This window comes from Leopardus geoffroyi, chromosome B1 (assembly GCF_018350155.1).
Source record: "Leopardus geoffroyi isolate Oge1 chromosome B1, O.geoffroyi_Oge1_pat1.0, whole genome shotgun sequence".
NCBI lineage: Eukaryota > Metazoa > Chordata > Mammalia > Carnivora > Felidae > Leopardus > Leopardus geoffroyi.
Window position 1 is genome coordinate 76291612 of NC_059327.1, and position 26053 is coordinate 76317664.

The following is a 26053-nucleotide window of genomic DNA, read 5'->3' on the forward strand; positions in this document are numbered from 1 at the left end:
ACTTGGGTTATTGTATTAAGGATTATTATGGTTTTGTTTTTAACCATTTTGAACCAATTGAGTGCAATAGGCAAAGAACCCCCCACCCTTACTCCCAAATTAGGCAAGATGGTGCTATGGGGTCATAGAGATAGAATGCTGCTGGTGAAAGTCTCCATTATTAGGGTTTATTATGTCTCGTGTGAGTCAAGTAAATAATTGGCTACATTTAATTTACTACAGTTATTATTTGATAGCATGTACTTTCCCAAAAAGTGTTCTACAAAATACAAATTCTAAGTTTATGTAGGGCAAGAATTCTCTGTTCATATGGGTCAAGTGAAGTTAAATGTACTTGAGAACCTCATCAAGCCTTTTTACATAAAGTTTGAAGTTATCAGAAGGGGTATGCTATGTAGTTTTTTTCCCTCAAATTGATTTGATTTGGGTGGAATTATGCAAAGAACCATTCTTTCACAGTGACTATTGGATATGTTGCATAGTTGACTGGAGTAGTCTTTGATAAGTTCTCTTAATATGATTAATAAATGGAGGTGTGATAGGATACACAAGATGTTGCTCTTAGTTACTTGCTCCTAGTTTAAAAAAGGGGAATTGAGTTTAATGAAATAAGTTTTTTTCTTCTTTTAGTGCTTAAAAAAAGATTTATAGTAAAGAACAGAGAAAATGGGATATATAAATACCCTCAACTTAGAACAAATTTGCTTTAGGTTAGAAAAATGTCTTTATACATAGAATCACATACATAATTTTATATAAACACATACATGTTATTGTATATACATGTATAAACTTACATGTATGATTCTTGTTTTTCCTTATCTTTTTAAACTTTGTTCTGTGTTCTGCCTCTTTCTCTCCATGGCCAGTTTCTCCTGTGCTCTCCTACAAAGTGAGCAATGCTGACAGCCATGTGTGTAGACTTCTGTATTTTATGGACATTTAATCCAGTGGATCAAGTATACTGATACTTGTGTGTGTGTAATGAAGGAGTTCTCAGCTAGTTTAGTGATGGTAGTAAAGAGGAAGAGGGACAAATTTAAGAAATTTTAGGAGGTAGAGTCAGCAGCATTTAATAAATTCGACATTGTACATAGGAAGAGGAGAGTTGAAGATGCCATGTGGGAGGATTACTAACTGGAGTAGCAATCATAGCAGGGTTAGGGAGAAGATCATCAGTTATGTTTTAGCCATGTTTATTGTGAAGCAGTATGTGTAGATGTCTACAAGCAATAGGACATGAGTTTAAGAAATTGGGGAAGAAGCTAAGTTGAGTTGTAGTAGTTGTATCTGGAAGTCTCTTTGATGTGATTTGTTTCTGTCTCACTGGTCTACTTCGTTCTCCTGTACCCTGCTTGTCAGCACCCTCAACCCCTTCTCTCTGCACCGGAGGGTTGGAAGACTTGTTGACGCTCAGAGGGTCTCCACATGTAGAAACATTGCCTGCGGGATGGCCAGCGCAGTGGGGCCAGACCTTTGAGAGCACTCTCCGAGTCCTTTCCGCACTCACAGTAGTTTGGTAATTCTGTGGGTAATTGTGGGGAGGACTTCTGCGAAGGAAAGCGTCCATAATTGTTAGGGTCCGCTGCGTATTTACTGCATTGCACTGGAGCTCCCCTAGGGCCTGTGACCTTTGCTGCTACCACACCCTTTTCTCCTTCAACAACATCAACTCCACAGCCTCTCCATCTCCTACTGCGAAGTACTGAGCAGGTACTTCCAGGGGTTATTTTTTTATGGCAGTCTCGTGTACAAATACATTTTCTTCGGTGTCATTCCTGTGGATGAAATCATATCTGTTTCTTACAGTGAACTATTTTACTGTTCCCAAAACAGATTATCTTGCCGTCCCTTTTCGCAGGCACCGATGATGTGAGGTCGCCTGAGCCCTTGCTCCCTGTGCGGTTGCTCATGCTTGGAGTCCTCAGAGCAGAGGGTGGGGCGGCGGGGGCTGCTGCTACTTCTGGGCCTAGTGGTTGCGTGGATTTGCCTGCTTGTGCAGCTGTGCCTTTTCCCAGCATGTTATGGTTAACTAGGCCGGTGGCGGTGGTGGGGCTGCTCAGGGCTCTCTGGGGTGTGCTCCCGCTGTGGATCGAACTTGATATTATTTTTGAAGTGAGATTTTTTTTTTTTTTTTTAATTTTTTTTTTTTTCAACGTTTATTTATTTTTGGGACAGAGAGAAACAGAGCATGAACGGGGGAGGGGCAGAGAGAGAGGGAGACACAGAATCGGAAACAGGCTCCAGGCTCTGAGCCATCAGCCCAGAGCCCGACGCGGGGCTCGAACTCACGGACCGCGAGATCGTGACCTGGCTGAAGTCGGACGCTTAACCGACTGCGCCACCCAGGCGCCCCTGAAGTGAGATTTTTAAGAGCAGATGGAAGGATGTGTGAGTTCTTTTATCCTCATCTAAGAGGATGTGCCTTAATGGAGATACTTTTAGTTTATTTAATTGTCACATCAACTTTAAGAGATGGGTACCATTATTATCCTAATTTTACACATGAGGAAGTGAGCCATAGAGAGGTGAACTATCCTGCCCTTGCCCTTATACTTGGTATCTGGTAGAACCAGTAGTCAAATGTGGTCTGGCTCCAAAGGATATGCTCTTAACCACTGTTCTAAGAGTAGCTGTGTTTTTGAAAACACTCAAGCTATAATTGTTTATGGTTAAGGATGTTGGACAAAATGCAGTTTGGGAGTGACTCATGAAAGTACTATCATTAAAATTAAGATCTCACACCAAAAGGTAGATATTTTACTCATCTTTCATTGTGGATACTTGATACTGTATACCTGATCTATTTTATATCCTTATTGTGTAGCTTTCTTTCCCTCAGTTTTGATAGGATACATCAGTTGCACACAATTTGATTTTTGTAGATACAAATTAAGAAGCATTATTTTTTCCTGTTTTGTTTTCCACATATTCAGTGCATATTGAAAAGATTAAATTATCTTTTCTCTCCCTTATATTCAAAGAAAATATGTATATACTTCTTTTGAGACATGGAAATATGTCATAAATATATGACTTTGAAAGTTAAATCCTTTTGTAACTCCATCTTACAAGATAGCCACCACTAATAGTCTGCTGTATATTCTTCAGGCTTTTTCTATAGAAATAACTGCCATACATAATGCATAAATAGGATATGTGTATGTGAGAGGTGTATAAAATAGACTTTTGGCTGATTGGGAAATTCATATGAGGATGAAACCAAATACCACCATTTTAGAAGGCATTTTGGAGATAAGTGAATACTTGTAAAACTATGGAAATTTTTAATTCTTACTGAAGTTTTCTTATTGAACATTTTAGTAAAGTTTTGTACATCTCATATTCTAATTCAGAGAATACTTTCTTGGCAACGCAGAGTAGTCCATTGCTTTTGTGGTCACGGAATGCACATTTGTAAGCCTAAATAGCCTCTCTTTACGCTGATATAAACTGTGGGGTAAGATATTATTTTGACTGACTATCAGTAAAGGGCTGTTGTAAAGCAAAGGCTGATGATTATGTCGCCATCAACATACTGAACTTTCTTCTTTACTATTACCTGGCTAAGGTAAAGTCTTACTGTGTTTTGTTCAGTGTTAGGAATGATTTTAAAGGCGTGTGTGTGAATCAAGTTATTATTTTTTTTTTTTAATTTTTTTTTTTTTTTAACGTTTATTTATTTTTGAGACAGAGAGAGACAGAGCATGAACGGGGGAGGGTCAGAGAGAGGGAGACACAGAATCTGAAACAGGCTCTCCAGGCTCCGAGCTGTCAGCACAGAGCCCGACACGGGGCTCGAACTCATGGACCGCGAGATCGTGACCTGAGCCGAAGTCGGACGCTCAACCCACTGAGCCACCCAGGCGCCCCTATCTGCAGTTTTTAAATTCATATTAAGTGACAATCTGTTTTCCTCTTATTTAGCTATTTGTATTCTCAATCATTTTTATGTGTATAATTAATACCTTTCATAATAACTAATTAGTGCAGTATTTAACTTTTACAGTAGGAAATGTACATTTATTCTACACTTTTTTTTTAAGTTTGAGAGAGACAGAGAGTGCTAGTGGGGGAGGGGCGGAGAGAGCGGGAGAATCCCAAGCAAGCTCCGTGCTGTCAGTTCAGAGTCCGTGGCAGAGCCTGTTGTGGGGCTCAAACTCACACAACTGTAAGATCATGACCCGAGCTGAAATCAAGAGTTAGTTGGATGCTTAACCGACTGACCCATCCAGGCACCCTATCTGATAGACGTTTAATGTATAACACATGTAACGAGATTTTTACTCCAGAATGTCTGTGTTTGAGAGTGACTGTATTAAATCCAAATGACTTGTCCTTTTCATATTACTGATACTGTTATGTTGATTATTTATGATGTTAATATACTTGATAATATAATCATTTGTCACCTAAACTTTAGGAATGCCTGAAGTGATGCATAAGTGGGCATCTAGCTAAAACTAAGCAACATAATTTGGCCTGATACTTACACTGAAGCTAAATGTTCATGTTCTTTAATTGAAATTTTATTGTATTTTTAAAGAAATACGATCATAGTGTATGTACTGATTTGTAAATTTAGTAGTAGGTCTTGAATACCATGACATACTAACATATATAGATTTATATTCTTTTTAAAGGTTACATGGTATTCCCTTATACGGATATACCATCATTTATATGTTTGTTTCTGTATTGGTGGATATTTAAGCTATTTCCAGTGTAATTACAAACAGTGCTGCAATATAAATTTTTGTATCTTAATTTCTGAGCCTTTCTGTATATAATTTTGTAGATGATATTTTTATTTTTATTTTAAAAATTTTTTGAATATTTATTTTTGTAAGATAGAGTGACAGAGCATGAGCAGGGGAGAAGCAGAGAGAAAGGGAGACACAGAATTCAAAGCTGGCTCCAGGCTCTGAGCTGTCAGCACAGAGCCTGACGCGGGGCTCGAACTCACAGACCATGAGATCATGACCTGAGCCAAAGTTGGACACTTAACCAACTGAGCCACCCAGGTGCCCCGATGATATTTTTATAAGTGGTTGAATTGTTAGGCCCTGCCTATATTGCATTCTGTATGCCTCTCAGCTCTCAGAGTGATTGGATATTTAAGATGAGAAAAGAACTGTCCAGTATCCATGATTTAGAGTATAACTTCATGCCAAAGTTCATATTGTTAGCCATTCTTGTTTAGGATTTTTTTTCTGCCTTCTTCCTGATACACAGATGTGGAGTATGATTTTAAAGCCTGGCTATGCTTTTTTGTCAGTTTCATTTTTTCTCTTCTCATTGCCAAAACTGTCCTCTTGCCATATCAGCTGCTTTTTTTCCCCATTGATACTGTCTTTTCAGTTTTGTCTAAATATTTTCAGTAGCAGTCATTCTCATTTCTTATATATTTGAAACTAAAATTCACTCAGTTTAAGTGATCTTAAATTTTATGTAAGATAGTTGCTATTTGGAAAAAAAAAATAGTTCTTAGCTGGGCATCTGCTCCCATATATTTAAACCTTTAGCATAGAATATTTGAGATAGGAAATATTAAAAATAATTTTTTTAAGTTTTTATTTAAGTAATCTCTACACCCAGCATGGGGCTCAAACTCACGACCCTGACACCCCGAGATCAAGAGTGCATGCTCCATCTGAGCCAGCTAGGAGCCCCAAGATAGGAAATATTTTCTGATTAACTCTCAAATAATCATAAAACTCAGTAAACAGAGTTCCTGTATTCTTCAAACATTTTGGGTAGTAGAGATTTAGTATATACTGCTGAGTATTACTCTTCTACTTAAATATATGTATTACAGTAAATTCTTATCACAGTTATAGACCCCAACGTACATTGTTTGGTTGTTATTCGACTTTAAAGTCTGCCGTAACTTATCAGAGCTTTCATTGTTTCATTTGAATAAATTTAATACCTGAAGTCTTTAGTCTTTTGATGCTAGAATATCCACTGATATCTTTGTCTGTGAAAATTTGGTATTATTGTATCACTTATCTCATTAAAATTAGCCCTCTTGAAATATTTAGACAAATGTACTACAGTGGCAATTTATCTAGAGATATTTCATGGAACAGAATTGCTGTGTTCTGGTGTGTGTATATTCATATCTGTTATCACTTTGTGATACATTTTTCTAAAGCACAAAATGAATTATAGTCACTTAAGTTAAATGCAAAGTTCTAAGTCATATTTAGAACAAGGAACTGTCCAAGATCGCTCTCTCTGTTAACCCACTCACTCATTTATGCACCATTTATTGAACATCTGTATATTAAATAGGTTGGTGTTCTTTAAGCAGTGGAATCCACATATAATAGCAACTGCACGAAATAGAGGTTTTATTTTTCTCACATAACAAGGAATTTGAGATAGGCAGTTGCTGGTATTAGTGGTTCTGCTTAATAAGGTTCTATTTAGGGGCGCCTGGGTGGCTTAGTTGGTTAAGCATCCGACTTCGGCTCAGGTCATGATCTCGTGGTCTGTGAGTTCAAGCCCCGCATCGGGCTCTGTGCTGACAGCTCAGAGCCTGGAGCCTGCTTCTGATTCTGTGTCTCCCTCTTTCTGCCCCTCCCCCACTCATGCTCTGTCTCTCTCTGTCAAAAATAAATAAACTTTAAAAAAAATAAAAAAAAGGTTCTATTTAATAAGCTTAAAGAGCTAAATGCTTTCTACCTTTCCTTTTACTATTCTTCATGCATTGGCTTTCTCTCTATGCTTGTGCTTGTAAGCTTCGTGATATGAAGATGGCTACTGCACCTTTGGACATGACATTTTTGTTCAAGGGAGTGAGGAAGGTAGAAGAACAAAGGGTTATGCCAGCTACATCTGTTTTCCTTTTATCAAGCAAACCAAATCGTTTCATTAACACCTTTCAGCCTTTCTCATATCTGTTTGCCAGAACTTCTCATGTCCATTCAGATTCTAAGGATGCTGGAAGAGTAAGCATTTATCTTTCCAATCTTTGTAGTGGCAGAAAACTAGAGAGGAGGGGTTTAGGTATTTGAGTTCTGTAATGTTTTTATACATCAAGTTAATAGCTTTCAAAATAACGGGTTGTTATTGCATTTCACTTAAAATTTTTATTTTTAAATGTTTATTTTTGAGAGAGAGAGAGAGAGAGAGAGAGAGAGAGAGAGACAGACAGACAGACACAGACACAGAGACACGGACGGATTCCAAGCAGGGGAGGGCAGAGAGTGAGGGAGACATAGAATGTGAAGTAGGTTCCAGGCTCTGAGCCCGACATGGGACTTGAACTCATGAACCTTGAGATCATGACCTGAGCCAAAGTGGGACGCTTCACCGGCTAAGCAACTCAGGTGCCACTCGCTTTTTTTTTTTTTTAAATGTTTATTTATTTTTGAGAGAGAGTGTGTGAGGGTAGGGGAGGGACAGAGAGAGAGGGAGACAGAGAATCCAATGCAGAGCTCTAACTCAAGAATTGTGAGATCATAATCTGAGCCAAAATTGGACGCTTAACTGACTGAGCTACCCAGGCACCCCTTACTCTTTTTTTTTTTTTTTTAAAGTAGGCTCCGCACCCAACATGGAGTCCATTGTGGGGCTTGAACTCACCACCCTGAGATTATGACCTATGCTGAAGTCAAGAGTCGCATGCCCTACCAACTGAGCCAGCCAGGCCACCTCTATTTCATTCTCGAAACAAGAAATATGCGTTCATTCATTAGGTATCTGATAAGACTTTGGGGAAGAGATGCTGGGTTAGCCAGTCTGTATTACCTGTCACAGTCTATTAAATACAGTTGTTATACATTGTTGAAGCCTGGTTCACCTACCTTAGTACCTTGTGAGTTTAGGCAAGTTAGTTATGTTTCAGATTCCTCATCTATTAAGTGAAGATAATAGAAGTTTTTGTAAGAGATAATTAAAAATGCTAATTTATGTAAAGCACTTAGCATAGTGTATAGCTTATAGTAATCACTCAATGCTTATATGTGGTTATTGTTTGTATTTTAAAATTATTTATTTGTGTTGGGATTAAAAAAAATTGAAATAGTACAGAAACAGAGTAAAACAGTTTTCCCCAACTACTGTTAGCTGATTGATTTATAATTATATTAGTTATGTGTTGCTGTGTAACAAATTATCTCAAAACTTTACAGCTTAAAGCAATAATAAATATTTACCAGCTCACAGTTTCTGTGGGTCAGGAATTTGGGAGCAAACTGGCAGGATAGTTCTGGCTTAGAGTCTCTAATAAGGTTGCAGTTCAGATGTTGGCTGAAGTTTTATTCATCTGAAGACTCAACTGGGGCTGGATGACCAGCTTCCAGGGCTACTTACTTGATTGGCAAGTCAATGCAAACTATTGGCTGGAGACCTCAGTTCCTCTCCAGGTGGGCCTTTTACATACCTTCTTGAATATCCTCATGACATGGTGACTGATTTTTTTCTTAGAATAAGTGATACAAGGGAAGCCATAAAGTTCTTAATGACATAGCCTTGAACGTCACTGGTTACTTCAGCTGAACTCTCTTGGCATGTAGAACAGCCCTAATTAAGTGTGGGAGGACATTTCTTTTGCTGTACTTGTGTCCTGGTTTGTAGAGGAAGGGATGGGACAGTTTGATTGCTTTTGATTGCTGATATTTTCTTTTCCCTTAAGGCAATCTTAATTTGAGATGTCTCTTTTTTTGATTAATTACTATGTTCTTAATCATAGAAAGGAACTTATGAAAAACAAATAGGTTGCTTTAAGCCATTCACCTGAAGATTTGAAAAGCCTATCTAATGTAAAACATTAGATAATTCTGTGATATTATTCATGGCAATAAGATTCAAGAATACAATTATATTATCCAGTGTTTCTCAGAAAAGCCTTTGGAAGAATGTTACTCCTGTGAAAAGCTCTTGTCAGAAAAAAAAGGAAAGAAAAGATTCCATTGTTAAATAAATTGTAGGAAATCTATGCATTGGTTATCTAACTTTTGGAGACATAAAAATATAGTAGCATATCGTATTGTGAATATGAATATTGTGGCAATCCTATTGTGTAAACATCTCTAGCCTTGTTTAATCCAGTGTTTCTCAGATTACATGGAAACTTTTTGCTTAATACTGCTTTTGTAGACATGTTGTAGTTCAGTGAAAATTTTTAAATTTTATGAAAGGTAAAATGAACAGGGAGAAATGAGATGGTTTTGTTACTTTCTCTAGTACATGAGTTATTGAAAACTATAAAGATGATAATTCATTATCAGTAAAACATGCTTTTTACTATAGTGACGTTTTTCTTTTAATTTTCTTGTATTATATGACTTTGCCATTTTAATTCTACATTGTTGCCTCTAGTTGGAGGATCTTACTTTTCTCTTGTCTTTGATACAAATGGCAAATGGCTTGAGGTTTTTTTTTTTTGTTTTTTTTTTTGTTTGTTTGTTTTAAGATTTACTAAGACATAGAGGTAGGGGCACTTGGGTGGCTCAGTTGGTTAAATGTACGACTTTACTCAGGTCATCATCTCATGGTTTGGTTTGTGGTGAGTTTGAGCCCTGCATTGGGCTCTGTGCTGTCAGTAAGGAGCCCGCTTCAGATACTCTGTCCCCCTCTCTCTCTGCCCCTACCCTGTGTACATGTGTGTGCTCTATCTCAAAAATGAACATTTAAAAAAAATGACATACAGTTAAATTCACCCTTTTTAGGTATACAGTTTTATGAAATGTGGCAGATAGATATATTTGTGTATCCAGTACCACAATCAAGATACCAAAATTTCATTACTCTCAAGTCTTCTCATGATTTTTTGATTAATTCTGTCCCTCTATCCTCAGCCCGTGGCAACACTGATCCAGTTTCTCTCCCTATACTTTTGCCTTTTCCAGAATGTCATATAAATGAAATCATACAATATGTAGCTTTTGTGTATAACTTGCTGGACTTGGCATAATGTTTTTGATATTAATTTGTGTTGTAAATGGTATCAATAATTTGTTCCTTATTATTGCTGGTAAGTATTCTATTGTATGATTGTACCACAGCTTGTTTATCCATTTACTAGTTGGTGGACATTTGAATTGTTTCTAGTTTTTGGTGATTATGAATAAAGCTTCCGTAAACATTCATGTACAGATCTTTATGTGGACAAATGAATTTATGAAATTGTTGTCAGGATCCATAGATCTTTCTGTTCTGTTATATTCAACATGAGACTTATGGCATAGATTCCAAGGTAACTACTCTAGTTTTTGCTGTTTTTCAGTGGCTTACATAAGAGGAAGGAGGAAAGTTGCAAAGATAAGTTGTGTTCTTTCCTTTAAGAGTAATAGCCAGAAGTTGCACATACTACTGCCTGTCCTCATTGGTCAGAACTTGGTGACATGGCAGGTAATGTCAAGGAAATCTAGAAAGGAAATTTTTTGCCTGGGTCTCATGTACCAGACTAGAAACTCTATATTATTATAGAAGAGGAAAAAAATGTAAATTGGGAGATGTTACAGTCTGTGACACAGCATTGTAATTTCCCCTCAACTTCACCCTATTAATAAGTTTCTGGTGACTATAGACATGTGTAAGGTCACATTCATTTAGGTTTGGATTCTTAGGGACAAATTGGATACTTTGGGATTAGCACTTTTTAAAAAGTAAATACATTTTTGAAGGATGCATATAAATAAAAGAAGCTTACTCTTTACTTGATTTGCTTTACAAATGAGTAGTCAGGTTCAGAGACAAAATGTGATTTGTCACAAGAAATAGAAAATATCTAGTTAGGGGCATAAATTGTGATTGCACTCTGAGTTTTCTGCTATACCTTTCTCTGGCCACATCTTTGAGGAAAAATTAGGAAAGATTATACAGAAAATATAGCTTTACTTTGAAGCATTAGAATTTTCTCTGTATTACAGTTTTTCCAGTTTTATAAATCTTTTGAAGAGAAGATAATTATTTTTGGTCTGTATGTGTTTCTTGGTATTCTGAAAATACAAATGACTTAGATTTAAAATATTTTATTAATATAACCATTGAAGAAAGTAATCATCATGCCCAATTAAAATCCTAATTCAAAACTTGTGAAGGTTGATTTGAATTCTTTGATAATATGTTTTAAAATTTCTATAATCTTGTACATTAAACTATAACCTATAGAAAGCATGTTATGCCACCCTGAAGGTTGCTATAAAAATTGTTTATGAAGTTCAGGCCAAGACTAAAATATGTTGAAATGGAGAGTTGTGAAAAATGTTCTGTATAGCATAGGAGACCAAATCATGCTAAAATGCAGAAAAAGACTATACATCAGTTTCTAGGCTACATTATTCAAAAAAATACAACCATAAAAAAGGTAATAAGATTACATTTTCACATTTCACGGCTAGTAAAGTGCATTAGGCTGCTCAGATATTCATAACTTACTATGACATTTGGGAAGATTACATTTTGTAGTGCAGAGCCATTACTACAGCTCAGATAATAACTAGCCAATGCCTAGACTTGGATTATGATCCTTGTCATTGAAAACAAATTTGTGTTTTGAAGGTTGATCAGCTTCAAATAACTATTAGAAAGGGTTAACGTGACATACTGTAGACCCTGTGCATGCTTTTTAGGTATAATAGATATGCATACATATAGTATATCAAATATGCCACACATTTGTATGTACCAATTTCTGCCATCAATTTTCTCCTTGAAAGGTATATTTTATAATATTTAAAGCAATGGAGAAATATTTAAAACACCTGTCTGGATGCTGCTCTCACAGTATAAACTCAATTTAAAAGCTGGTGAAATATTTGGGTTTTTTTTGAAATTACTTTAAAAAATTAATTCTGTAGCTTCTTGGAAGGGTGGTTACGGGTAGAAATAAACACAGATTAAAACGAAAGATTGATGTAAGTAATATTAAAGGTGAAGGTAAGGTCTCCTAAGTTAGTTGCAACTAGATTTTTGACTATTTAGACCTGTGTGGAGAATGTCCAAACATGTATATATTAAAAACTCTCCCTTTGCTCTTTTCCCCCAGATGCTTATTTGACTTTCCAGAGGCAATCACTATTTAATTTTTTTGTTTTAATGCTTATTTATATTAGAGAGTGTGAGCATGGGAGGGGCAGAGAGAGAGAGGGAGACACAGAATCAGAAGCAGGCTCCAGGCTCTGAGCTGTCAGCACAGAATCCGATGTGGGGCTTGAACCCATGAAATGGGAGATCATGATCTGAGCTGATGTCGGACACATAACTGACTGAGCCACCCAGGTGCCCTGGCAATCACTATTTAGTTTCTTGTGTATCATGCTTAGGTAATACTTACATATCCATATCCATATCCATATCCATATGTTTTGCATTCAAATTGTAGCCTACTGTTCACTTTTTTTTTCCATCTTGATTTTCTCACCTAGAGAAATCTTCATGTCAGATGGAGCTGCCTTATTCTTTTCAGTGCCTGCATTATATAGTCATATATGACTTTACTAACCATTACCTTACAATGTGTTTTTAAATTTTTTATTTTTTAAATTTTATTAAAAAATATCTTTTTAACATTTATTTATTATTGAGAGACAGAGAGAGAGAGAGATCATGAGCATGAGAGGGGCAGAGAGAGGAGGAGACACAGAATTTGAAGCAAGCTCCATCCTCTGAGCTGTGAGCACAGAGCCTGATGCAGGGCTCGACCCCACCAACTGAGCCGAAGTTGGATGCTTAACCGACTGAGCTACCTAGGCGCCTCACCCTTGTAATGTTTTTTTGAGGGATTGTTTCTTCTATTTTCTGTTCAAAATGTACTACAATGTTCTTATATCTAACATCATTACCTAAATATATCTGTAGAATAAATTTCTAGTTGTTAAGACAGTTATTTGTGTGTGGCTTCTTCTATTTAACATTATTCTTTTGAGATTATTTTTATTTATTTATTTTTCTTTTTCAAGAGGACATTGATGTATTGGTCACTGTGTCAGTAGTTCCAATATCAAATATTTTTCTCATTTATAGTAATTTTTCAGTTGAAATCCTTGGTTTTGCAGATATATATCACATCATCTCAAAATAATTATAATTTAAATTCCTCCATTCTGATATTTATACTTGTTGCTCCCTTTTGACCAACTGTGTCTTCTGTACCTTCAGAATAATATCAAATGATGGTGATAATAGTGCATCCTAATCTTGTTTCTGACTTTCATGAGACTCAGTCCAATTTTCCTATTTGAGCATGATGCTGGCTTTTCAGGTGTGATTGTTATATTGTATTCTTAAAGGAAGTCTTTTACTATTAATAAATGTAATAAAGTATGATGGAAATATTAAACCACCATTTAGCAATGCCACAGTAATAACATTTACAGGTAAGATTCATCAATCAATGCATAAAACTGGAATAAACTCTAGTTGTGTCTGTTATTCTTTAATGAGCTGTTGTATTTTGTTTTGTAATGTATGGTGAAAAACAAGATACTTGTAGCCTCAAGGTGTTTCCACAAGATGAGTAATAATTTAAACATGAAATATAGTAACTTTAAGATGGAAAAAAAAATCTGACAAACACCATCTTTTTTAAAAAAAAAAATTTTTTTTAACGTTTATTTTTTCTTTTTTTTTAAAAAAAATTTTTTTTTTTCAACGTTTTATTTATTTTTGGGACAGAGAGAGACACAGCATGAACGGGGGAGGGGCAGAGAGAGAGGGAGACACAGAATCGGAAACAGGCTCCAGGCTCTGAGCCATCAGCCCAGAGCCTGACGCGGGGCTCGAACTCACGGACCGTGAGATCGTGACCTGGCTGAAGTCGGACGCTTAACCGACTGCGCCACCCAGGCGCCCCAACGTTTATTTATTTTTGAGACAGAGACAGAGCATGATCAGGGGAGGGGCAGAGAGAGAGGGAGACACAGAACCCAAAGCAGGTTCCAGGCTCTGAGCCATCAGTTCAGAGCCCGATGCGGGGCTCGAACTCACAGACCCCGAGATCGTGACCTGAGCTGAAGTCGGACGCTTAACCGACTGAGCCACCCAGGCGCCCGAAAAACACCATCTTAAACAACTGGTCAAAGCTAACGTTAACCAGAAGTGAGCCATAATGACAATTAGGTCCCATTGAAATGATATGCTGAGTAGGACATACATCACTTCTGGGATATTTTTGCCAAAAATGCATAACCTGAATTTAAACATGAAACAAATGTCCATATTGGAAAAGTCTATAAAATATCTGGCAAATATGCTTCAAAAACATCAAAAACATGAAAGCCAAAGGATGCCTGTGCACCGGTCTCAGTATGGAGAAGACTAGGGGGAGTACTGATTGTGGATCAGAAAAAGGACTTGAGGGCAAGAAGTGGCACCATTTGAAGAAGATCTGTAGATTTGTTGGTAGTATTATATCAATGTGAAGTTTATGGTTTTAATTATTTTATTACGATTATATAATATACTCATATTACGGGAAGCTTGGTAAAGGGTATACAGGAATTCTATACTATTTTGCAGCTTTTTGAATATTTGAGATTATTTCAGAATAAAAAGCTAAAGACAAAACAAGCAAGTAATATTCACAAAACCAAATAAAAAAAAGAGTTCATATGTAGTTAACAGAATTTTTGTTAGATTAGAGAACCAAACATGTATACTTCATAGCCAGGACAATGTAGCTAGCAGAATTGGCCCAGTCACACCAAGGGGCTCTTTTAGCAGAAACCCAGCTGTCCTTTCCTAATGCTAGATATTACTGATGATACAAAGAAGTATACACTAAAATCTCTGCCAGAGCTTTCCCAGAAGAATCAAATGCTTTTACTACTGTACTAGCCAGGAATTCCTGTCTGCCTTCATGCACATTATTGTCTCATATTGTTCATTTTTCCATTTTTTTTATTCCTCTTGCCCCTGTGTATCTTTGGCAGAACTTGGGAGAAACATCAATCCTTGGCTACAAGGAGTATTAATTGATTTTCTAATTCTGAACCTTCCTTGCTTTTCTGGAGTAAACTCTATTTGGTTGTGTCTGTTTTTCTTTTATGAGCTGTTGGATTTTGTTTTGTAAAAAGTTCGCTTTCTCCTAATTCTTGACCACCTTTTGGGTTTAGGAATGCATAATGTAAAACTGAGATGTATTCAGAAAGACAGGAGTGTAGGTGAATCATGTATGTAATGTTTCTGACAGACATTTAAAAAAAAATCTAGTTAGCAAGGATAGCTCTGCAAAGGTAATTCCAGAAGTAGTTTAATTCCTTTAAACGATGGGGATTTGTTAAAATTTAAAAAATTCTCTGTGGGAGGACACTGAGTGAGATAGCAACAACACGGGGATAGGTCAGTATATGTTTCTCTGGATGAGTTTTTTTGATATTCTCAATGAAATATATTTTGACTACTACTTTGGGGGTATGATTAAGTTATTCTAATTATTGACAGGGAAAAAAAGGGATCAAAATCAATAGGTAAAATAAACTAGGAATTTGGCAAATATTAACTCTAAGTTCTGTATCCACTCTGAGTGTTTTCCAACTTTTCATTTTTGTTGTGAGCTGTATTTTGTATAGGTAACAAAGCACCTCTAGGTTGCTATGGGTAGTTCACAGAGTTCATAAGTCATAAATGAAATACTGATTTAGAAGCAGTTATAGAGCTAAAAGTTAGATCTTTATTGGTGTCAGGGCAATAGATAGTGGTTTACCTAAGATATCCTGTATTTCTTTTCTGTTGAAAATTATTTCCACTTTTATATTGCAACTCTTGCTTGACTTTGTGCTATCTTAACTTGGAATTTTCTTTAGAAGCTTTATTTTTTAGAGCTGTGTGTGTGTGTGTGTGTGTGTGTGTGTGTGTACGCGTGCTTATGAACCCTTTTGTTGTAGAGAGTAGAAAAGAATGTGTATGGGTATGTACTGCCAACCTAAAGCTTAGGAGTGTGCTCTAGTTACATTGAAAAAGCACTAATGCTTTTAATTTTTTCCCCTCTTTTTGGAAGTTGGTAGGAGGGCAGTTTGATTTGGAAATGAATTTCATTATCCAAGAAGGTGAGAGTATCATCTGCATGGTGGACCTCCTAGAAAAATGTGACATTACTTGCCAAGCAGAAGTCTGGAGCATGTTTACAGCGATTCTGAAGAAAAGCATACGAAATCTTCAAGTCTGCACCGAAGTAGGCCTTGTTGAGAAAGTGCTTGGGAAAATTGAAAAAGTTGACAATATGATAGCAGGTATGATTTTTTCTGTAGCACAATGGATGTGAAGAAATAAAGTTTGATTCTTAAATACTATATTTTTCTTATTTAGTAATATTTAAGAAATATTTGAGCATCTAACTTGTGCCTAGAACTTCAGTGTTTAAACTCTTAAATAAGCACAGTATATTTCAGTCCTTTAAGGAATATAAGTTGATTAATTGTTTTGTTGTTTTCTTTTGTTTCCAGATCTTTTAGTTGACATGTTGGGAGTGCTGGCTAGCTATAATTTGACGGTTCGAGAACTAAAGCTATTCTTCAGTAAACTTCAAGGAGATAAAGGACAATGGGTAAAAAAACCCTGAATACCCTTTGCTATTTGAAAGTTTCCCTTTCCTCAAATACATTAGTTGCTTTTAAGCAGCTGTTATTATTATACAGGGGTAAATGTCAAATTGAAAGGAAGAGATCAATCAAAATAGAATTTAGGTCTTTATAGCTACTTTTGCCATGACCCAACACAGGTGTATACTAAAGAGAACTGAATGTTCCAGGCAGGCTCAAACTTGGCCCTTCTTCAAATTGTTAGTCTTCAGATATACAATTAACATTTATTAGAGGAAAAGGTTAGGATAGAGAAGGAAAAGTGTTGGGTAGTCTGCTTCTCTTTTTTATTGACACGAGTTTAGCTGTAGCCCTTAAACTTGAATAATCCACTCATTGAACAAAAGGTCTGCAGTTAATTGGATCCACCTTCCATAGTTGCAATTTAATGGTCCTTTGTAATGAATGGCAGTAGTGGTCAACTTATTTTGAACTCCAGGTGCCTTAGCACGCTGTTTTTTCCTACCACTTGGTTACTTACCTCTTAGAGGAATACTGGTAAATATTTTCTTCATTTTTTGTTGGATTTCTGGGGTTATTTTAGTGCTCGTTAGAGATTATTGCCCACAGCAACTGATTGCTAATCTAGCTCTGTTGAAATCTATCTAAATTGGTGCTTTGCAATTGTACACTTTAGTTTATTGTGTTACAATGGTTAGACTCTAGCTTCTTTATATCAAGTTCTAGCTCTCTGTTTGTCTTTAAGATTTCAGGACTGGGAGCACCTGGCTGGCTCAGTTGGTAGGACATGCTACCTTTGATCTCAGGGTCATGAGTTCAAGCCCCACATTGGGTGTGGCGCTTACTTAAAAAATAAAAAAGCTTTCCTCATTGATTTCTTAGCAATTTTATTATGTTTCTTAGAGTGGCTTACCTTGTGTTTATTCTTTTTTGTTGTTGTTGTTAATTTAAGTCCAAGTTAGTTAGCATATAGTGCAACAGTGATTTCAGGGGTAGATTCCTTAATGCCCTTATCCATTTAGCCCATCCTCCCTCTCACAACCCATCCAGTAACCCTCTGTTTGTTCTCCATATTTAAGAGTCTCTTATGTTTTGTCTCCCTCCCTGTTTTTATATTATTTTTGCTTCCCTTCCCTTGTGTTCATCTGTTCTGTGTCTTAAAGTCTTCATATGAGTGAAGCCATATGATATTTGTCTTTCTCTAATTTTGCTTAGCATAATACTCTCTAGTTCCATCTACGTAGTTGCAAATGGCAAGATTTCTTTCTTGAGTGCCGAGTGGTACTCCATTGTATATATACACCACATCTTCTTTATCCATTCATCCATTCGATGGACATTTGGGCTCTTTCCATACTTTGGCTGTTGTTGATAGTGCTGCTATAAACATTGGGGTGTGTGTGTCCTTTTGAAACAGCACACCTGTATCCCTTGGATAAATACCTAGTAGTGTAATTGCTGGGTCGTAGGGTAGTTCTATTTTTAATTTTTTGAGGAACCTCCATACTGTTTTCCAGAGTGGCCGTACCAGTTTGCATTCCTACCAGCAGTGCAAAAGAGATCCTCTTTCTCTGCATCCTCGCCAACATCTGTTGTTGCCTGTTTTTTAATTTTAGCTATTCTGACAGGTGTGAGGTGGTATTTCATTGTGGTTTTGATTTGTATTTCCCTGATGATGAGTGATGTTGAGCATTTTTTCATGTGTTGGTTGGCCATCTGGATGTCTTCTTTGGAGAAGTGTCTACTCATGTCTTTTGCCCATTTCTTCACTGGATTATTTGTTTTTTGGGTGTTGAATTTGGTAAGTTCTTTATAGATTTTGGATACTAACCCTTTTATCTGATATGTTGATTGCAAATATCTTCTCCCATTCTGTCGGTTGCCTTTTAGTTTTGCTGATGGTTTCCTTTGCTGTGCAGAAGCTTTTTATTTTGATGAGGTCCCAGTAGTTCATTTTTGCTTTTGTTTCCCTTGCCTCTGGAGACGTGTTGAGTAAGAAGTTGCTGTGGCCAAGCTCAAAGAGGTTTTTGCCTGCTTTCTCCTCGAGGATTTTGATGGCTTCCTGTCTTGCATTTAGGTCTTTCCTCCATTTTGAGTTTATTTTTGTGTATGGTGTAAGAAAGTGGCCCAGGTTCATTTTTCTGTATGTTGCTGTCTAGTTTTCCCAGCACCACTTGCTGAAGAGACTGTCTTTATTCCATTGGATTGGATAGTCTTTCCTGCTTTGTCAAAGATTAGTTGGCCATATGTTTGTAGGTCCATTTCTGGGTTCTCTGTTCTGTTCCATCGATCTGAGTATCTGTTCTTGTGCCGGTACCATACTGTCTTGATGATTACAGCTTTGTAATACAGCTTGAAGTTCGGGATTGTGATGCCTCCTGCTTTGGTTTTCTTTTTAAAGATTGCTTTGGCTATTCAGTGTCTTTTCTGGTTCCATACAAATGTTAGGATTGTTTGTTCTAGCTCTGTGGAGAATGTTCGTGTTATTTTGATAGGCATTGCATTGAATATGTAGATTGCTTTGGGTAGTATCAACATTTTAACAATATTTGTTCTTCCTGTCCAGGAGCATGGAATATTTTGCCTTTTTTTTTTTTTTTTTTTTTGGTCTTCTTCAATTTCTTTCATAAGCTTTCTGTAGTTTTCAGTGTATAGATTTTCCACCTCTTTGGTTAGATTGATTCCTAGGTATTTTATGGTTTTTGGCCCTTGTGTTTATTCTTATTACACTTGTATTTGGACATTTATAACAGAATTTTCAGCAAATTTGGAAACATTTTGGTCATTCTTTTTTTAAGTGTCATGTTTTTGTCCCTCCCTCCTCCTTCTGGGACTATAATTACATGTATGTTAGCTCTCTTGATAGTGCCCAGTAGGTCACTGAGATCTGTTCACTTGTTTTTCAGCCTTTTCCCTTTGTGTTTCATTTTAGATTGCTTTTTATATTACTGTATTTTTAAAGTAACCGCTCTTTTGTTTCTCCTGCAGTGTGTTAATTCTATCCAGTAAAATTTTCAGAGTTCAGATATTTTTATTTCTAAAGATTCTGTTTAGTTCTTTTAATATCTTTTATTTTTCCTCATTATGTTCATGTTTTCCTTTAAATCCTTGGGACTATTGAGAATATTTATAATATAATAGTTGCTCTCATGTTATTTTCTACTAATTCTATCATCTTTATCATTTTCTAGATCAGTTTTTTACTCATGGATTTTGTGTCTGCTTATAGGTCATATTTTCCTGCTTCTAATGCTAGTGATTTTAGATCCAGTGATGTTAGATACACTGAATTGTTCCTGGTTGAGTGCTAGATTTTGTCATATTCTTTTTCAGATTGTTAGACTGTTTTTGTAGACAGATAAATTATTTGTGGATCAACTTTACTCTTACAGACTAGTTTAAAAGTTTTGTTTTGGTCAGGTCTAGATTGTCTGTTATTCTAAGGCTAGTTTAGCTTCCTTATTCAGGGCTGATTCTTTTAGGGTCTCTCTGAATGACCCTACATCTGAGATACGGGGTAAGAGGTAGTGTAAGGCTCTGTGGTCATTCCACTGTGCCTAGTAGGGTCTCAATTTCTGGCTGTATAGTAGCTGTAAAAATTCTTTGACTTATAGCTTTCAGTATCTTGGCCTCACCGTGTTCAGTTTTATGATAGGCATGGATAGTTTGGTATTAAGTCAAGGAGGATTAAGATCAGTGTAGATTTTGGAACTTCTTACCTGCATAGCTCTTTTCTCTGTAGTACTCTGCTTGAAGCTTTCATCCTTCTCAGACTACCCCACACTGCAATTTCTGTCTCATTAAGTCAGTGAGAACTTCACATTCTGTTTGGTTTTCCTTTTCCTGTGCAGTGGTATGGAAATTGCATCCTGGTAGAAAATCTGGTAATCTCATGGCTCATTTTGTTTCCTTTTCTCAAGTAGCAGTGTCTTGAGCTACTTCTTCCATGTCTAAAAACAGTTTCTGTTTCATACATTTCATCCAGTATTCTAGTTGTTTGGGGTGAGTTGATAAGTCTAGACCCTGGTACTGTGTCATGGCCAGAAGAGAAAGTACAGATCTTCTTTGACTTGCAGTGGGGCTCCATTTTGATAAACACATTGTAAGTTGAAAATGTTAAAAGGTGAAAATACATTTAATACACCTAACTTATCAAACATCATAGCTTAGCCTATCAGAACACTTATATTAGCCTACAGTTGGGCAAAATCATGTAACACAAAGCCTGTTTTGTGATACAGTGTTGAATATATCATGTAATTTATTGCATACTGAATTCAAAGTGCAAAACAGAAAGGTTGTGTGGGTACAGAATGGTTGTAAGTGTATCGGTTGTTTATCCTTGTGACTTTGTGGCTGGCTAGGAGCTGTGACTTGTTGCCACTGCCCAGCATCCCGAGAGAGTATTGCGCTGCATGTTGCATGTCACTGCCTGGGAAAAGATTAAAATTCAAAGTTCAAAGTACTATTTCTACTGAATGCATATAGCTTTCACACCATTGTGAACAAAAAAATTCTAAGTTGGACCATCAGAAGTCAGGGACTGTATATATACTAGTTTCATTTTAGTTTTGATTTATATTCAGTGTCTTTATTCTGAATACATAATGAGTACATTTCTGTTGGTGAATATAGAAAACTCTGAGAAAATAGCAATGGATATGAATAAATGTGTATTTATAGAGATAGAAACCCAACAACCAAATAAACACAAAGTCAGTAATAATTAGAGACGTTCAAATTAAAACAAAATTGGTATTTTACTTTATGTCTATTAGTGTTAAGGCTTATAAAGTTGGATAATAGCAAATATAACTGGGGGGATAGGGTTATTTTAAACTTGTGTTCTAGTGGTTGCAGTAAACTCATTTAGCCAAACTTGAGTAATCTAGCACTAATTAGTTGCATAAATTTATACTCAAATCCAGTGACTTAGTAATTTCCTCCTGAGTGGGTGTTGCATGAAATTCTCACAGTTTCATAAGGAAAATACACTTGAGGATGTTCAATGTTAACATTGTTTTTGATGGCACTGAATTGTCACCATAGGGGTTTATTGTTACGATAGTAGATAGATTAAATGTATTGGATGCATAGAATAGATTATTATATGGCAGTTAGAATCAATGTAAAAGTTAATATGAATAGATGCAAGAAGCAGAAAGAAACAGATTCATATATCTGACCAAAGATCCTTTAAATTATGAGGATCACACAAAAATACTTTTGAAGGAACACATAAAAAGATTAAAGATATTTACATAGTTGCTTATGTGATTGGGAGTAGAATGACCATAGGTTTAGGGCATAAAGGGAAAAATAATGAACTGTTAATAAAAGGATCAAGGCCTTGGGGTGCCTGCTTGGCTGATTTGGTGGAACATGCAACTCTTGGTCTTGGGTTGTGAGTTTGAGCACCACATTGGACGTAGAGATGACTTAAAAGTAAAATCTTTAAGGGCCCCCCCCACCCCACAAAAGAAACCCCGAAACGTACAAAACCGAGCAAGGCCTTGCTCAGTCATTAACCATTCATAGAATGGTTAACACTATATATATTTTTATTTTTGACTGCAGCTGATTTGGTTATTTCATTTTTATTGATTTAAAAAAATCAATATGATTGTATACTTTTATAATTGTGTGGTGTCGCTAATTGAAAATTTCTTGATCACTTAAGAATGAAGCTTTCCACTTAACATTTAGGTAAAAGATTGCTGGACTCTTCTGGATAGTCATGATAACTAAGAGCAGATACCAAATAAGATGAAAGCAAGCCAGTGATTTCACTTGTGGTTTGACCCTGTTTTGAACTTTTAATGAAGAATGTACTACACTTTATCCTATTTACTTGTAAACTGATTAAAATGATAATGTATATCTGATCTTTGCTTTTCCTTATAAATAAAGCCTTTTTATTTTAGTTATTGGTTGTTTTGTGTATCAGAGGAGACTTGTGGGTCAAAGAGGCATTAAATAAATGTAATGTTACAACTTTTTTACATGCTATATAGTTAAGGTAATATTGGAAATATGATAGGGAGCTTGGATCCAGTTTCAGAGGTCAGGGAAGACTGCCATAAGGAAGTAACCATTAAGGTCAGCTCTAAAAGATGGAGAAGATTTATATTTAGTTAAGAGGGGAGGGAAGTAGGCCTAGTGAGAACATTTTAAGCTGAAGGAATAGTTTGTGTTCAGGCCCTGTTGTTAGGAAGAAGGCAGAGAGGGCTTTGTGGATGGAGTGCAGAGAGAGAGGAAGATAGAAATGCAAAATGAGGCTAGTGAGGTAGATAGAGTATCTTGAGGGCTATGTTAAGAGTTTTGACCTTTTAAAATATACAAAATAGACTTTTGTAAAGTCTCTTTATTTATTTTGAGAGAGAAAGAGAGGGAGAGAGAACGCCAGCGGGAGAGAGGGAGGGAGAATCCCAAGCAGGCTCTGTTCTCACAGCACGGAGCCAGATGTAGGGCTCGAACTCACGACCTGAGATAGGACCTGAGCCCAAAAAAAGAGTTGGGCGCTTAAACAACTGAGCCACCCAAGGTGCCCTAAGGGGGTTTTGGTCTTTATTTTAAAGACAATGAGAAGCTATAGGAGAGGTAGCATAATAGGTGAGAGTGTAGTGATTTAAAGTATGGGCTCCAGGGGCGCCTGGGTGGCGCAGTCGGTTAAGCGTCCGACTTCAGCCAGGTCACGATCTCGCGGTCCGGGAGTTCGAGCCCCGCGTCGGGCTCTGGGCTGATGGCTCAGAGCCTGGAGCCTGTTTCTGATTCTGTGTCTCCCTCTCTCTCTGCCCCTCCCCCGTTCATGCTCTGTCTCTCTCTGTCCCCAGAATAAATAAACGTTGAAAAAAAAAAAAAAAATAAAAAAAAAAAAAAAAAAAAAAGTATGGGCTCTGAAGTCAGGCTGAGTTCTGATCCCAGCTTTGCTACTGGCTAGTTATGTTACCTTCGAAATGTTCCTCTGCCTCTGAGTCCTCCTCTATAAAATGGGATAATAATAGTACCACCCCTAGGATGGTTATAAGGTTAAAATATTTTTATTGTTTCTTTAAAAACAGTCTTCAACAGGGTAATATAATAAGCATTATTTATTTGTTAAATTTAAAAAGTGTTTTAAAGAGAGATGGGTGATGGGTTGATGTAGTTTGTAATTTTAAAAGATAATTTTTGCTGTAGTGTGGAGAAGTTTCAAGTGTCGGGTGCTATTGGCACTTTTATCAAACACCTTATACCTTCCATCATATTATGAAAATGGCATAGAATACATTGTATATTTCTTTAAGATAGTGAAAATAACATTTTTTTATATGCTTTTAGTTTAAAACATTTTTTGGTTATTCTTGAGTATATTAAAGTATGAGTATATGAAAAATAAGTTGTTTTATGGTGAATAATGCAGTTAATGAATTGTTGATTATTTTCATAGCCTCCACATGCTGGGAAGTTGCTGTCTGTGTTAAAGCATATGCCTCAGAAGTATGGTCCTGATGCCTTTTTCAACTTTCCAGGAAAGAGCGCTGCAGTAAGTAAATTTTGATGAGGATATCACTTGGAGTGCTTTCCTCGGTTTCCCGAAAGGATAGCCCTGTAAACACCCCTGATGGGTTTTGTGTTAGGTAGAGACTTCTTTGCACAACCTAAATTCCTTACAGCAGTTATTCGTGTTACTTTTTCCTGTTTTAGAAGTGAAGAAATACAGGCTCAAAGAAGTTAAGAAAGCTGCCCATTTACAGCTTGGGACAACAGTGGACTAAGAAGAACCCAGTTCTTTTAAACATAAGCCATGTTGTCTTCAGAATTTACCTCTGAATTCTCAGATATTTAGGTGTAACACTTTCACTTTCTATCTTACTGAACATCTTTCTTCAGCCTTGTATTTCCCCACTCCTGTTTCTTTTACACCTGGTGTATAGAATGACAATAACTCTTTGAAACTTTTTGGCAAGAGTTCCTAACTTGTGAGTTGCCAAATTTCATCAGTTGCAGCATTCTTTTTTTTTGTTTAAGTTTATTTAATTATTTTGAGAGAGAGAGAGAAAGAGAGAAAGCCAGAAAGCCCACGTGAGTGTGAGCAGGGGAGGGGTGGAGAGAGAGAATCCCAAGCAGGTTCCCTGCTGTCACCGTAGAGCCCCAGGCAGGGCTTGATCTCGCTAACCATGAAATCATGACCTGAGCTGAAAGCAAGAGTCAGATGCTTAACCGGTTTAGCCACCAAGGTGCCCCCAGTTTCAGCATTCTTATAAGCTGTTAATTAATCAGTTTATAAAGAAGACATTGCTGGTAATATCTGTAATGTTTCAAAGTGTTATAGGAGTGCATTATGTAATGTATATATGTTATATATAGAGCTTTTTAATGTCCTCAGATTACGTTGGTCTGCTTGTTATAAGCAAATTTTTCTTTGAAGATATTTCAGTCTGTTCTTACTGAGATTATCTTTTGTCACTTTTTACTTTGCTTTTGATAATATCTTTTTTTAATTTTTAATTTTTTAATTTTTTAATTTATATCCAAGTTAGTTAGCATATAGTGCTATAATGATTTCAGGAGTAGATTCCAGTGATTCAGCCCCTATGTATAAAACCCAGTGTTCATCCCAAGTGTCCTCCCTAATGCCCCTTACCCATTTAGCCGATCCAACCAGCCATAACACCTCCAGCAACCCTCAGTTTGTTCTCTGTATTTAAGAGTCTCTTATGTTTTGTCCCCCTCCTTATTTTTGTATTATTTTTGCTTCCCTTCCCTTACGTTCATCTGTTTTGTATCTTAAATTCCTCATATGAGTGAAATCATACGATACTGGTCTTTCTCTGGCGAATTTCGCTTAGCATAATACCCTCTGGTTCCGTCCATGTAGTTGCAAATGGCAAGATTTCATTCTTTTTGATTGCTGAGTAATACTCCATTTGTGTGTGTGTGTGTGTGTGTGTGTGTGTGTGTGTGTGTGTGTGTGTGTGTTTACACCATGTCTTCTTTATCCATTCATCTGTTGATGGACATTTGGGCTCTTTCCATACTTTGGCTATTGTCGATAGTGCTGCTATACACATTGGGGTGCGTGTACCCCTTTGAAACAGCACACCTGTATCCCTTGTAAATACTTAGTAGTGCAATTGCTGGGTTGCAGGGCAGTTCTATTTTTAACTTTTTGAGGAACCTCCATGCTGTTTTCCAGAGTGGCTGCACCAGTTTGCATTCCCACCACGGTGCAAGAGGGTTCCCCTTTCTCCATATCCTCGACAACTCCTGTTGTTTCCTGTGCTGTTAATTTTAGCCATTCCGACTGGTGTGAGGTGGTATCGTACTGTGCTTTTGATTTGTATTTCCCTGATAATGAGTGATGTTGAGCATCTTTTCAATTGTCTGTTAGCCACATGTAAGTCTTCTTTGGAAAAGTGTCTGTTCATGTCTTCTGTCCATTTCTTAACTGGATTATTTGTTTTTTGGGGGGTTTTGAGTTACATAAGCTGTTTACAGATTTTGGATACTAACTCTTTATCAGATCTGTCATTTGCAAATATCTTCTCCCATTCTATAGGCTGCCTTTAGTTTAGTGT

At 36.7% G+C, this 26053-nt stretch overlaps 1 protein-coding gene and 1 pseudogene across 7 annotated transcripts in view; one reads left to right on the forward strand and one right to left on the reverse strand.

Annotated features, from left to right (window-relative positions):
- Nucleotides 1-26053, forward strand: part of LRBA (LPS responsive beige-like anchor protein) — a 785650-nt gene that overhangs the window by 75677 nt on the left and 683920 nt on the right. For all 7 annotated transcript variants that reach the window (XM_045465918.1, XM_045465937.1, XM_045465946.1 and 4 more), the window contains exons 3-5: nt 15953-16184; nt 16398-16498; nt 23923-24018. In XM_045465918.1, the coding sequence (XP_045321874.1) occupies nt 15953-16184; nt 16398-16498; nt 23923-24018 (429 nt within the window). The remainder of the gene's footprint in view (nt 1-15952; nt 16185-16397; nt 16499-23922; nt 24019-26053) is intronic.
- Nucleotides 854-2114, reverse strand: LOC123591579 (annotated as a pseudogene).